General features: G+C 32.2%; 2 protein-coding genes across 2 annotated transcripts; both read right to left on the bottom strand.

Moving 5' to 3' along the window:
* Window positions 1-7,238: 7,238 nt before the first annotated feature.
* On the bottom strand, window positions 7,239-7,904 carry LOC113770358. Its single transcript, XM_027314786.1, has one exon. It carries the CDS (start codon window positions 7,902-7,904, stop codon window positions 7,239-7,241), a length of 666 nt encoding a protein of 221 aa, XP_027170587.1.
* A 5,245-nt stretch (window positions 7,905-13,149) lies between these two features.
* Window positions 13,150-15,694, bottom strand: LOC113780672 (putative pentatricopeptide repeat-containing protein At1g17630). Its single transcript, XM_027326454.1, has one exon. It carries the CDS (start codon window positions 15,579-15,581, stop codon window positions 13,365-13,367), a length of 2,217 nt encoding a protein of 738 aa, XP_027182255.1. The 5' UTR covers window positions 15,582-15,694; the 3' UTR covers window positions 13,150-13,364.
* Between the last annotated feature and the right edge of the window lie 56 nt (window positions 15,695-15,750).

Below are 15,750 nucleotides of genomic sequence, written 5' to 3'. Positions count from 1 at the left end.
AGAATTGCACATTGTGTCCAAAAGTTTTTGTTAGTTTTCTCTGCAAGGGCACCTTGATTTGGTTTTGATGGAAACGACTTATTGGTACCACGTTTTATATCTTTTATAAATCAAAGAAAAAAAGAAAATGATAATACAAGAATGAAAGTTCAATTAGATAGTTTTATTCATTTTTTTGGGGGTAAAGTTTTTATTTACGCTCTAATTCGGTGGACCAAAATGAAATAACCTTGAGCAATATAAAGGCTTTATTCTGCATAACTTGAAATGAGATGGAGTTGTATAAATGTCTAAAAATATAGGATGTAGTATTTAAATAAGAAGTATATGGAAAAGGGGTTTTTTAGAGGACCATAAGAAAAAGCCACAAAGCATGAGGTTGGAAAAGAATTTGCGGGAGATAAGTGATAAAGGGCTATCAGCCACACTCTCTTGTAGGAAAGGCAAAGCCACACAGCAGTTTTGAATTTGTTTCTTTGTGCTATCTTTTTCGCAAAAAACAAAATTTTGTACTTCTCTGGGATATCTTGGGCCTTAATGGAATCAGAATACAATTTCCTTTGACAGAATTCCTTGAGAATGTAGAATTTATTAAATTAAGCGCCAGCGGATGGACCACTCATTTGCTCTCTTGTCCAAGCCATCGAAAAGGGAAAAGAAAAGTTTTCCTGCATTCCTGATACAGTCTAGAGCCAAAAAAGAACTTTATACAATTCATAAGAAAATGGATCTTTTAAACATAGTTAGCCAAAAGAAGAACGGGTATAATTCGAGATATTATACGTGTGTACATTATACATAACTTTTTTAGAAATATGATTAAAAGTTTAGCATAGAAATATGTGTTACAACAAAATTATGTATATAAATTCATATGTGAATAGTACGAACATATTTGAAAGTTAGCAACTAAAAATACGAATAAATTTACTATAATTTTCAAAGATTATGTCATATTTATGCCACTTTTAAGCTTAGTGTTGTGTTTGTGACATTAAATTTATTAGAAGATTATCACCTTATTACTTAAATATGTATAAATCTACAATAATTATGGTACATGTTGCTCGATTCATGACATGATTCTGAAATATGTCATTATCCTTAATTAAATTTAAAATTTTTTCAAAAATTGAAGTACAGTTCATGAAGTATAATGCATCAAAATTTTATTAGATATTTTATAGAATTAACTGAAAAGTATGAATATCTTTCAAATTATTTTTGAAATGTATGAAATACAAAATTTTTGTTAATGATATGTACGAATTGAATAATACAAATATAATATGAGTATTTTACTGACTAGGCTTTCAAATAATAGAAACATTGAATTAAATAGGGATGGATTGAGAGATGAAAATTCAATTGACGGTGTCAACATTTGTCCATGCACTAGATATTTCTTCCCTTTTGGATAATAAAGTAGAATGGTAGGTGGGGCACTCACCATTTGCTAGGAGAAAAAATTATAGGCCTGTTTCATAACTCTACTTAATGCTAAAAATTAATTCATTTAGAACTTTTTGAATTCAACATGTTTGATAACAGAAATGCCTTATCACTTAATGCATTAAGTACTACTTAATTTGTGTACAAAAACTTTTAAAAAAGTAAAAATTTGGCACTGAATTTTTCGAATTGACTACACGTGCTATAACTCTTATAGAGACAACACATTCTCATATTAGTCATATATGTGTAGGAACGTAGTAAATAGCTAATCTAAGCTAGACAAATGCAGAAACTTTGAGGCGTAAAAACACTTTCCTTAAGGTGTTATTTCCCTCCATATTAGAGAAATTACCTTCAGGATACAACAAAGTCTAAGAACTATCAACGGAAAAAAGTGATTTAATACTGTCAAAGTCCTACTATTTTAAAGAATTGAAACACCTATCCAAGACACTATCAAAGGATGCAATCCTTATTAAATAGGTGTATAGGTAGTTAACCATTTAACAGGTATGTCTGTTAAATGTAACTGTCATTAACCACCCATAATTAATTATCTAAAATAAATATTTTAGACAATTAATTAACACCCTACCCTAATCAGAAAGCCCCAAGGTCCAAGGTGCCCTCTTTGAATGTGGGACAATGAACTTCAACTTTCTCATTACAAACTATTACCAACAACCCCCCACTTAGTTTGCAATGAAATTAAATTAGCAGTCATATTATCTTGCATAGAGAAAGGTGTTTGTGAACTAAAACCCTTCTCTTAGTGTAAATATTTCACTTGTTCTAACAAGTCATGGTGGCTACGTAGCTTAAACCATAACTTTAAAGTAAAACAGAAATAGCACACACAAGATTATATCCTTCGGAGAATAGTTCATGAAATGATTTTAGCACTTTTACTGGCCATGTGCTCCATCCTAGATTCGTGATCATTTACAAAAGAAAACCCCACTTTTGCTAGGAGCGGCACCAATCCCATGATCATATAGATGAAGTACATTTCAAGATTTTATTACCAAGACACTATGAAACCATATTTAGCTTCATTAAGAGTATGATACTCAGCCTCTTAAGCATCAAACTGCACTAGTACCTTGGAATGGTATAATACAATTTCTAGTGCTCACAACCACTTATTAGTAACTTGTTATTACTCTTTAAACCTTTCATCTAGTGTTAGTGCTAGAAGAGAGGTTGGGTTACCATTACTAGTGGTTCTAGACAAAGGGTTTTAACCCCATTCCCAATGACGTTGCTTTCACTACATCTCTTGAGAGAGCTTTAGTGAATGGATCTGCCAAGTTGTTGAATGATCTAACATACACCACTGTGACTATGTCATCATTCAATAATTGTCTGACATATTTATGTCTTAGGCTTATATGTCTATATTTTCCATTATATATTCTATTTAATGCTCTAGACATAGTGGCTTCACTATCATAATGCAAAGAAATGGCTGCCATCGGTTTTGGCCACAACTTGATGTCTAACAATAAGTTTCTTAGCCATTCGGCCTCTTTGCATGCAGCTGCTAAGGCTACAAATTCAGCCTCCATGGTGGAATGAGTTATAATGGTTTGTTTCTTTGATGCCCAAGAAACAACTCCTCCACCCAATGTAAAAATCCATCCAGAAGTAGACACTTTGTCACATACACTGGTTACCCAGCTTGCATCAGAATAACCTTCAAGTACAGTCGGAAATTTGTTATAGGAAAGCTCTAAATCTTTTGTCCTTTTAAGATATCCAAGCACTCTACCTATAGCTTCCAATGTTCTATACTAGGACTCTTAGTATACCTAGCAAGTCGACAAACTGCATATGAAATATCTGGCCTAGTATAATGCATAGCATACATTAGACTACCAATTGCACTAGCGTATTCTAATTGAGCAATCGGCTTTCCAGAATTTTCAAACAACTTAAAGTTAGGATCATAAGGAGTGCTTACTTCTTTCACCTTCAAATGTTGATACTTGTTTAAAACTTTCTCAACATAATGAGATTGACTTAAAGAATAGCCCCCATAATGTTTCTTAACTTTAATTTCTAAGATAGTATCTACTTCTCCAAGATCTTTCATATTGAATATAGAAGATAAATACTTCTTAGTTTTGTCAACGCCTTTGTAATTAGTACCAACAATTAGCATGTCATCCACATATAAACAGATTATCACACCATACTCTTTAGTAAACTTGGAATAAATGCACTTATCAGCATTATTATATTTAAAACCATTAGAGAGTATAGCAAATTCAAACTTTTGATGCCATTGTTTAGGTGCTTGCTTTAAACCATACAAAGATCTTATCAGTTTGCAAACTTTCTTTTCATTTCCTAGTAGAACAAAGCCTTCTGGTTGATCCATATACACCTCTTCATTTAAGTCACCATTTAAAAAAGCCGTTTATACATCCATCTGATGTACACACAAATCAAATATTGAAGCCAATGCTAATAGTACTCTTATAGATATAATTCTGGCCACAGGTGCATAAGTATCAAAATAATCAATTCCCTCTTTTTGCCTAAATCCTTTTGCTACTAATCTTACCTTAAAAGTTTGTACAGATCCATCAGTTGCATATTTCTTTTGAAATACCCACATACAGCCAATTGGCTTAGAACCCAGAGGCAAATCAACTAGGATCCAAGTATGATTACTCAATAATAAATTCATTTCATCATTAATTGACTCTCGCCAAAACGACACATCTCTTGATTTCATAGCTTCACTAAAAGTTTTACGTCATCTTTTACATTTAACAAGACAGGAATCTTGTCAAGTAGAAATTTTCTATCGCGTTCAACTAAGAAAACAATAGCTTGTGAATCTATAAAATCAGAGGATAAATGTTTTTCCTTCCGCTGCCTTTGACTCCTCAATTCACTTGGAACGTCGCCTGCGTTCCTTTATTATTAGTAGAGAGTCCAGCATTGGAAATAGGCGGTGGCTCTTGGCTTAAATCTGTACTCATTGTCGAATTATAAAGAAATTTATCTTCTAAAAATTCGACATCTCTAGATTCCACAATGACGTTAGAATCTAAATCTAGCAATCAATATGCTTTTGAATTTTCAGCATAGCCTACAAACACACTTTTAAGTACTCGAGGTCCCAATTTAGTTCTATTATGATCAGGGACTCTATAAAAGGCTATACAACCCCAAACTCAAAAATACCTGAAGTTTGGTTTTCTACCTTTTCATAATTCATATGGTGATCTCTTGGATTTAAGCTAAGTTACTCAATTATGTATATGACAAGCAGCCAGTAAAGCCTCTCCCCACAAATTTTTAGGCAGTCTAGAACTTATAATCATAGCATTTACCATATCTTTTAAAGTCCTATTTTTTCTTTCTGCCAAACCATTTTGCTGCGGAGTATAAGGTGCACTAGTTTGGTGTATAATCCCATTTTCTTCACAAAATTGAGAAAAATCAATAGGGAAATATTCCCCACCTCTATCACTTCTCAAAATTTTGATTTTCTTTCCTAATTGATTTTTCACAAGATTTTTCTAACACTTAAACATATGAAATGACTCATCTTTTGTTTTCATCAAGTAAACATACACATATCTTGAATAATCATTAATGAATGTGATGAAATACCTATTTCCTCCTCTTGTTAGAAACCCATTTAATTCACAAACGTCAGAATAAACAAGATCTAACAAATCATTGTTTCTTTCTGCTTTAGGAAAAGGTAATCTGGATATTTTTGCTTGTATGCATGTTTCACATTTTTTTGAAGATTATCCTTAAATGAAATCAGCCCATGTTTAGACATAAACTGCAAAGTTTTATGATTAACATGTGCTAATCTACCATGTCAGAGAGTAGGGGTGAGCAAACGGTACAAATTCGATAATTCAGTTAGCTGAATTCGGTGAATTCAGTTATTTGACTTATAGAAATCTAAACCGCTTTCAATTTCAAATTGGCTATAACCGAATTCATTTCGCAACCGATTTTGAATTTGGAAATGGTAATGAATTCGGTTAACCGAATTCATTTATAAAAAAAAAAAACTGATTTTTTAAAAATTATTACTAATTTGATCCCCAAATTTATTCATAATTTAACACATTACTTATATTCTAATCATTTTGTGGTTTAATTTAATTGGCATTTATTTGATCACTTAGACCTAGAATCCTTAGTCTATGATTTAAGGAACACATAAAAAGTGATTAATTTAAACTAGAATAAACCTTAGACTATACAATGATTAGTGATAATTTATGAATTTATAATTTACAATGATTAATAATAAGTAATATTAGTTACAAACTTACAAATTACAATGATTAGTTATAAGTTATATTAGTTACAAACTTATAATTTATTTCAAATCAAAATAAAACTTATTTACTTACATATGTTATTGTGAAAGTCAATACACTAATACATTGATTTGCAATTCATATACATTTACTTACACTGCTTAGTTGTCTTGTCTATACTTAAAGGCTTAAGATTAGTGAATAGAGAATATGAATTTTTATGTTAAATATGTAATGTAAATTTAGAGCACATTAATACTTGCAAGTTACAGGTTACGCATTCAAATATTCAATAATTCAAACATGAATGATGTATCAAATTACCAATATCTAAATTCTAATTACCAATTATGTTTATTGTTTAATATTTAGTATTATACATATATGTATTAATTATTATCTAATTCTAGTCATGTTACTCATGTATAAAATAATAAGTATTATAGTTATGTTATATTGTTATTTATTACTATATATTTGCATTATTATAGTCATATAACAATTAACAAATACTAAAATAATATATTGTACATTATTATATATTATTATTATTATAAGTACATGATAATACCATATACTAACTATTATTAATAGCATTTACCTATTAATATAATAATATATTAGTAGTATATACTAATACTAAATAGCATTTATCTATATATTATATAATTTTATAAATTCGAACGCGGTAATGCGATACCTTATTTCATTTTACCGAATTTGAATGCAAAATCGGTTATTACCAAATTCATAATCTCATTACCTATTTCATACCATATTAGAATTCGGTGAATTCGGTATGTACCAAATTTGTACCAAATTACCAAATACCCGATTTCAAATTACCAAATTAAATTTGAATTCGGTTATGAATTCGGTATGTACCGAATTTGCTCACCCCTATCAGAGAGAATATGAAGCATCTACAACATACATAGAAATTTTATCTTTATTGATACATAGCTTGAACATTCCATCACAAGAGTATCCCTTGCCTACAAATACACCATCCATAGAGAAGACAACCTTATTAGACTCTAGTATAGCCTTTAGCTCCTTTTTGTTTAAGGCATCAGCCGACACAAGATTTTTCCTAATTTCTGGAACATGAAGTAGATTGACCAATATAAGTTTCTTTCCAGAAGTAAACTGCAAGTCTACACTTCCTTTGCCAAGAACCTTTGCTGTATTATGGTTTCCCATCAATACTTCATGACCATCAGGAACTTCTTCATAAGTCTTGAACTGGAACTTATCATTACAAACGTGGACGGTGGCACCAGAATCATACCACCAGTCACATGATTTGGTTGCAGCAGCCACATGCAACTCAGAAATCATGCCAATGCTCCAATGTGAAACCATTGTAACGATCTCAACAACATCTTGTTCAACCAGATTTGCATTTTTGGCATTGTCTTTCCTTTGTTTTTTGTTGCAATCTGCCTTGCATTCACGCTTGTAATGTCCCTTCTTGCCTCACTTATAGCAGACTCTATTCTTCTTCTTGTCCTTAGATGTACTTGCTTCTGGAGACTTTCTTTTGGAACCAGAAAAATTCTGTGAATTCTTCTCACTTAAAGCATTCACTTTAATATCAGATTCTATTTGCTTCTTTTGAAGATTTCTGGTATCTTCTTCAATACACAAATGTTTTAAAATCTGATCTATAGTGAATGTTTCATTAGTATGGAGCAACTTTTTCTTATAGTCAATCCAACTGGTTGGAAGTTTGGCTATTACTGCTCCAACTTGCAAAGATTCGGATACCTCCACTTTTAGATCATGTAACTTAGACACAATCACTTGGAGATCATGAATCCGATCCATAAGAGAAGAATTCTCAGTGATATGAAAATCAAAATATTGCATAATAAAAAATTTGTCCGCACCTTGTTTCATCGTATTATACTTGTACTCCAGCGCATTCCAGATTTCCTTTAGCAACTTGACTGCAGTATACAGATCATGCAAGCGGTCAGAAAGAGTATTCATGATGTGTCCTTTGCACAGCAACTCGTCCTCTTCGCGTTTCTTGTGTTGTGCCTTGACTTCATCAGAATCATCATCTTTAGGCGCTGGAATTTCAGGAAGTGAAGGATCCAGAACATAAGCAATCTTCAAAGTTGTCAGGAAAAACATCATCTTATCCTTCCAACAGGAGTAGTTAGTGCCGTCGAATCTGTCCAACTTGACAAAGTCCTAATTGATCACTTTGAAAGCAGATTCAGAACTTGACCCCATTGTTGAGAATAACACCTTAAGATTGTAGGAAAGTAGTAAATAACTAATTTAAACTAGACAAATGCAGAGACTTTGAGGCGTGAAAACACTTTCCTTAAGGTGTTATTTGCCTCTATATTAGACAAATTACCTCTATGATGCAACAAAGTCTAAGAACTATTAATGGAAAAAAAATGATTTAATTCTGTCAAAGTCCTACTATTTTAAAGAATTGAAGCACCTATCCAAGATACTATCAAAGGATGCAATCCTTATTGAATAGGTGTATAGGTAGTTAACCATTAATAGGTATGTCTGTTAAATGTAACTGTCATTAACCACCTCTAATTAATTATCTAAAATAAATATTTTAGACAATTAATTAACACCCTATCCTAACCAGAAAGCCCCAAGTGCCCTCTTTGAATGTGGGACAATGAACTTCAACTTTCTCATTACAAACTATTACCAACAATATGCTCTTTCTCGGCACAAAATACATATTTGTTCTCTTCCTATTGACACACATACGCATGTAAAACTACACTTTTGCACACAAATATGCACACTCAAACATCACATCTAAGTTGTTTCATTATTTTTCTATCTCTCTCATAGTTGGACACACACTTTTCTTTCTCTCTAAATATACAAACAATGTAATTTTTTAAAGATAAAAATATAATATTATCACGATATTTCAATTCAGCATTATAATTCAATTAGTTATCAAACAGCTATAATTTAATCAATTCAGCAACTTAATACTTTTAGCACTTAATTTTCAGATTTCAAACTTCAGTCTTACCAAACGAGCCCATATATTTATGTTACACATTCTTGAAAGTTATGTTACATGTTAGAATAATGAGCATAATTTGAATCATTAAATCCGGCCTAAACATCACCCGCCAATGCCACTGTTTCAACGAGTTAGCGATTCAAGTACATGTTCACTAATTGAACCTATGATGATTTGATTATAATAAAATAATATATTTAAATTATTCAAAATAATATAATCATTGAATTGGTTGTTGAATTAATTGGTTTTCTAGATTTTTGCAGTTGAACCAGTGAGTTTTTGAATAGTCATTGAGTTCCTTCCTTTTCTAGTCCAACTACCAATCTAACTTGGTTAGGTGATCAATTCATCAAATTAATCGGTTGAACCGCTAAATCAATTAGCTTTAATAACAGCGGTTAGAAATAAATAAAATGTTAGTAAACTACTATCTAATCACAAAGGCAGGGGAAGCATACATTTTTCAAACATATATATATATATATATATATATATATATATATGTATATAGACACACACACATATGCATACTCTCATGAAATAACAGCATTCCATGAGTTTGTAATGTGATGATTGAAAACGCCTGCATTTAGAGTGTCAACTATGATTTATGTGTGGGGTTTTAGCAAATTCAATCTCGACTCATAAAAAAATAAATAAAAGTTTCGAGGTTTTGAATTTTGAGCTAACACTATGAGACATAAACTCGGTTCACATATATGTTAAGGTTTCAGGCCTAGGTAGGGCTTGATCCAAGTTCACAATCGATACTTATTTATGTATTCAATATAGATGAATATTATATATTATTAAAAAAATTACATATTGATTATAATTTTTATATATTTATTATTAACCTATACATATTATATTATATAATGTACATATTTATATGAATTATTATTCTCAATAGTTTTATGGTGTAGAACTTTTTCATGAATTTCTATAACTTGACTTGTATCAAGAAACAATTGTGGGCGTACGTTCATTGGTTTAGCTTATAATTTTGGTCATGTACAGTTACTATTAATTACTAACTAATTTGTCCTTAATAATTAATGGTCTAGATAGTAATAATTAAAAGTCTTTAATTTATCAACTTTTAATTATTAAGAGTTATAATCTATACTTATCATTATCGTTAGGTGATGTGGCCACGAATCATAACCTTTCCTCTATGTTGTTTCATACATGGTGTTTTAGGGAAAAAAATGGTGAAAATTGTTTCAGCTTTTGATTTGAGAGCGTAACTTCCCCTCTCCCTTACTATGATTTATTATTAACTTGAATATTGTTGTAAAGTTTGAATTTTGAATTATGTTGTATTAACATTAAATTGAAATTCATAGATTATGAAATTTTTTTAATCAAAATCTTATTATGAAATTCACTGATTTAAAACATCGTAAACTTTCTTATTTTATTACAAAACATGTCCTTTCATCTTCTTTATTTAAAATTTCTGAAATTTTTCAACAGAATAATTACATCATCCAGACGTTAAATATTTTATATATGCTAGTTAGATTTTGTCTTAGATTTTAATTAATTAATTACTTTAGTAGATGTAATGGAAGAATTGACTGCTGATTTTTTTTTTTTTTTTGTGGAAAATGATGATATTCTTCATTAACAACTTTTATTACTTAACTGAATATATATATGTATATCAAACTCCTTTAAGCTATTTTAATTCTACACACATAGATAATAGACCATATAAACATAAGAAAACAAACCATTGAACTAAATGTATTAAACATCCATAAGCATCACATCTTGCAGTCTATGAAACGATCCTAAGCTTCAAAACCTTGAATCACAAAATTGAGATCAAATTCCTAAAAGGATCAAGGTTTTTCACTTTTTTAACAACAGACTTTTTCATAGATAATTAAAAAGGGAAAAAACAAATAAGGCCTCCATACCTATCTAGAATACAACAGCCATGAGAGAAAGCAACAATTTTGCAAAGCTTATACATCAAAAGCCACATCAAGGCTTCAAGGATTAAGCAAAAATGTACTTTCAATATGAATGTTAAACAGAAACCAGAAGGCGCGTATGTATATAAACACTTGCACTCTAGAAGCAAGTGCCAATAATTAATTAGCGTAAAAAGAGATATAATATAGGGAAATATATCTACTTTTGAAGATGATTTTGTGTGAATTTCTTGAGGTAATTTTTCATATACTCAGGAACGAAATACAAAATAATCCTCTCCTGATTATGACCTTGTTTAACAGTTATTATCAACCTATTTCTAGCAATTCCCAAATAGTAAAATAAATTCATCAAGCAATCCACCAGTCTCATTCATAAATCTAAGAAAAAAGTTCAAAAAAATATTTTGAACAAAAAATATTAAGTGGGCATTCAAGCAAGGAAGAAAAGAAGTATGAGCAATTGGATAAAGTTTTTTTTAGTAGTAGAGCAATACAACCATAAAACACATTAAGCAGAAGCAAATGAACAGTCATTTGTTCCCTTGTCCAACCCAAGGAAAAGGAAAAAAGCACAAGTTCCAGAAAGAAATTTATCCACAAGTTGTCTGATTCAGTCCAAAAAGAAAATTTATCCACAGGTCTCTTGCATGTTTGTGATGAGAAAATGGTCTTTTATTTTAGATAATACAAATCTTGAGCTACATAACCAAATGAATATTTAAACCTTGGTGACAAGGGTTACCTTATCAATTCAAGATACCCTTAGTCAAATCTATACGTAGTGTTTAGTCACTTCTATACATAGTTTTGAAAATTTTCTTTACTAATCATGTAATGAGAAGGTAAGTAGGGCTATTCAACGTCTAATAGAAAACATTTAGTGTGTTTGGATAGTAGATTATGGGGGAAAATTTTTTGAAAAAAAAAGATATTGTAACACTTTCTTATATGATGCATGTTAGATAAAAATATGGTTGGAAAAAGTGTTGATGATGTAAATAAATAATTTTTTATAAATAATTCACTATCCAAAAAAAATATTGAATTCATGTCACATCTTGTTGTATTTAGAAGTTAGTATATATTAGAATGACAATAAAATGTGCAATATATATTAATAAATAATATACAATTATAAATGTACAAGAAGTATACATCTTTAGCTATAGACACCATCTATAACAGATTGGAAACCAAAAAAATGGTAATAAGAACCAAATGAATGATATATAACTATATATTGTTTGTCTTTTCTCCTTTTCTTTTTATAGCACCTTATATACCTTAGTGGAACATTGACAAGCTTAGAACCCCTGTATTTTTGCGACTACACCATTTTTTTTTTTTACTATAAAAGAGAAGGCTCAAACCTGAAACCTCTCACTTACATTCCCTCTCGGCCTCTCCCCCAAACCACCCAACTCATTCTTTTCCTCCCCCTCCCCACCCCAACCCCTATTACTTATAATCAAGAATAATCTCCTTTAATTATTCTTTAACTGTAGAATTTTTCTCATTGTGAATCGCTTCCATCAATTAAAGTCTTATTTATAAAGCCACAAAAATAAATAAATATCTATGTACCAAATACCATCAATCTTATTCGTATCTACTTATTTGTTTGTATTATTGCTCTTAGAATAACTTTGAAGTGTAAAAAGAGAAGATGTACTAAGATTTACATGGTAAACAATGGGAGAGAGGAACTAAGTAATCAGAAAACTATGGGCAATGTGTATTTAACATCCAAAGAATCAGAAAGAATTGATCAATAGGATAACAAGAAGTATATCTTGACTATTGGCTTATTAGATTCTAAAACAATACGAATGTAAGTTTAAATTAATTTATTAGTGTAATATTGTTTTAAGTTTAAACTAACTAATAATTTGAGATTAAACTGAGGAACCGCTAAGGAACTTTATTTGGTTGGTACATATTCATATCTTTCTTCAACTCAATCATGCGATAAAAAGTTCTAAATACTGATAGAAGCAAATAGAAAAAATACAAAATTAAGTTGGCAAAAATTTTGTAGGGTGTTCATACCGAATTAAAATTCTTTTAGGGTCAATATCTCCTGAGTATGGAACAATTTAGTAAATCCAATTCGATGAGAGCCATAATTGATTTTGTACTCTACTACAGTTGTATAGAGTAGTAGAAGGCATGATGGAATTTTTTCAACAAAAAGTCAATTCATATATCTTTATAGATAACTATTTTTATGCACTGTTAGCGTAAAAATTATTTTATACTAGCAAACTTGAATATATGCTATCATGTACAAAAAGTGTATTTTAAATTTAAACAAAGATTGTGCGGTGTTCATCTAAATTTGCTAGTATAAAAATACTCTTACACTGAAAGTGTATAAAGATGAATCCTATACCTTTTATCTCATTTTTTATGATAATAACTAAGAGTGATCAACCCACTCGATTTTGGCTATTATTTATTGTGATAATGGAATTATAGCTGAACACGAGAACCATTTTATTGTGATATGGATACTTCTAACCAAATCCATATTGCATGGGCAGTTTTTGAGTATCAAGAAAAACTTGGGGAGTTAATTAGGAAGACATGAAATTGTGGAGAACAGGGAATGGCTGTGGATTACGCCCTTCAAATATATGCCACACATTCTTCTTCGAGTGCTAACTGAGACGTGGACTTCTGGCATAATGCATAACTCTCCATCTCCATTTGAAGACTTAAATAATCCAGTACCCTATATATTTCCTCCATCCCCGAGTCTAAAGCTTCTCCAGCTAAGAATGCATGCACTTTCTTCTTCACCTCAATCCAACTCCGTCCAGGGCTTTTCTTCAGCCCCACTGTCTTTGCTGAGTGTCTTACTTTAGCAGAGTCCTCCCATCTTCCCTGTGCAGCATATAAATTAGATATCAACATGTAACTCCCAGTCATCCCAGGTTCAAGACCAAAAATTTGAGCAGCAGTCTCTTCTGCAGCATCTGTATTTTTATACATTTTACAAGAGTTCAATAGAGCTCCCCAAACACATGCATTCGGTTCAATTGGCATGTTTTTCACAAAGTCAATTGCTTCCAGTACTAAGCCAGCACGGCCAAGCAGATCAACCACGCAAGCATAGTGTTCCATCTGAGATTCAATTCGAAAATCCCTAACCATCTGGTCGAAAAGCTTGCGACCCTCTGCAACAAGACCTGCATGACTACATGCAGAAAGAACAGCAACAAATGTAACCTCATCAGGTTTAAATCCTATGTTGATCATGTTATAAAAGAACTTTAAAGCAGTGTCACCAAGTCCAAGCATCCCATACCCAGCAATCATTGTATTCCATGAGAATAGATCCCTATTACCTAATCCTTCAAATACTAAATTAGCTTCCTCGGGGCAAGCGCATTTCATATACATATTGATCAATCCATTTCCTACCAAGACTTTTTTGTCTAGCAGAGTTCTGGTGACATGGGCATGGATTTCTTTCCCTAGACAATGTGCCGATAACCCCGCACAAGCAGTCAAAGTACTAGCAATTGTGACAGGGTTGCCTGCTACTTCAGCAATCTGCATTTGCCGAAAGATTTCCAAAGACTCCTCAAACCGTCCCTTTGCGGCAAATCCACTAATAACAGCACTCCAAGTTATTACATTTGGTTTTAACTCTGCATAACCATCATGTAACTTTCCCATCTGTGAGAACAGAGCAAAAGCCTCGTCACATAACCCTGATTCAGCATAGCATGATATCAAAGCATTCCAGCTGACTATATTCTTTGATTCCAACCCTGAAAATAAACTCTCTGCCTCTTTCGCAGCACAGTTTTTTCCACACACACATATCAACGAGTTTACAACAAATGAATAGTTGGAGAACCCACCCTTTATAACATATCCATGTAAGTTCGCAGCCGTGCAAAATGCATTCATATCAGCACAAACTGACAGAACCACTGCAACCGCTTCAGCCGTAACCTCAACACCTTTCTCCCTCATCATTCTGTACAATCTTAATGTCTCCTCACCACTCCCACATTTACCAAAACTTGATAACAAAGAAGTCCAAGTCACAGAATTCGGCTCCCACCCTTCTAATTCCATCCTATCAAACATCTTAGAAGCATTTTCACAGTCAGAATTATTTGCAAAACCAGACACCATAACATTCCATGAAATTTGAGTTCTCACAGGCATTCTATCAAACAATTTACACGCAATATCCATTCGCCCAATCTTTCCATACATTCCCAACAACTCATTGACAACATGCATGTGATCTCGGAACCCCAATTGGACCACGTGGCAATGAACACTCGTACACAGTTTATAGTTACTTTCGCCCACCATGGCCCTACCGCTAGCCTTTACAATTAAAGGAAAACCAAACCCATCAGGCAAAACCCCAACTTTTCTCATCTCACAGTACAGCCTAAGCGCCTCGTTATACTCCCCCTGCACTACATTAGCCCTTAATATGGAGTTCCACAAAAGCATATTTCTCGTAATGAAACTTTCATCAAGCGAAGAAATTGTGTCAAACACCTTGCGTGCATCCTTAAGAAGCCCAAATTTTGAGTACACAGATACAAGTCTGGCAGCCAAGAAAGGCGACAAAAACGTTGAAGTGTGAATGATCTGAGAGTGGGTTTGCTTGAGTTGTCTGAGATGGTCTCCATTGATGCATTGCTGAAGAAGGTGATCAAAGAAATCCACAAGCCCACTATCAGCCGCATTGATTCTAGTCTTGCTATTTTGCCCAATAGATGGAGTGGTGAGACAACGAGAAAGGGAATGGAAGGGACGCAATACTGAATTTGATGAATGAGAAGCTATAGTGACAGCAGCATGAAGCATTAATTCACATTTCAGGGTTGTAAATATGCATAAGCAGAATAAGAAACACTACTCCATATCTGTTTTTGACATCCACCCTTGTACGAGTTTGGAGTTTCCTGTCCAAACCTTGGGAGTCATGGCTCACCGGCATAAACTTGCATAAGAACAGAGTAGCATATTGCCAGGC

The sequence above is a fragment of the Coffea eugenioides genome, chromosome 1, assembly GCF_003713205.1.
Source record: "Coffea eugenioides isolate CCC68of chromosome 1, Ceug_1.0, whole genome shotgun sequence".
Classification (NCBI taxonomy): domain Eukaryota; kingdom Viridiplantae; phylum Streptophyta; class Magnoliopsida; order Gentianales; family Rubiaceae; genus Coffea; species Coffea eugenioides.
The sequence above is the reverse complement of the archived record's forward strand: the minus strand, read 5'-3'. Positions and strand labels throughout refer to the sequence as shown.

What these genes read in the sequence shown, in the direction of transcription:
- LOC113780672 (XM_027326454.1), bottom strand. Translation starts at nt 15,581, where the DNA reads ATGCTTCATGCTGCTGTCACTATAGCTTCTCATTCATCAAATTCAGTA.
- LOC113770358 (XM_027314786.1), bottom strand. Translation starts at nt 7,904, where the DNA reads ATGATGTTTTTCCTGACAACTTTGAAGATTGCTTATGTTCTGGATCCT.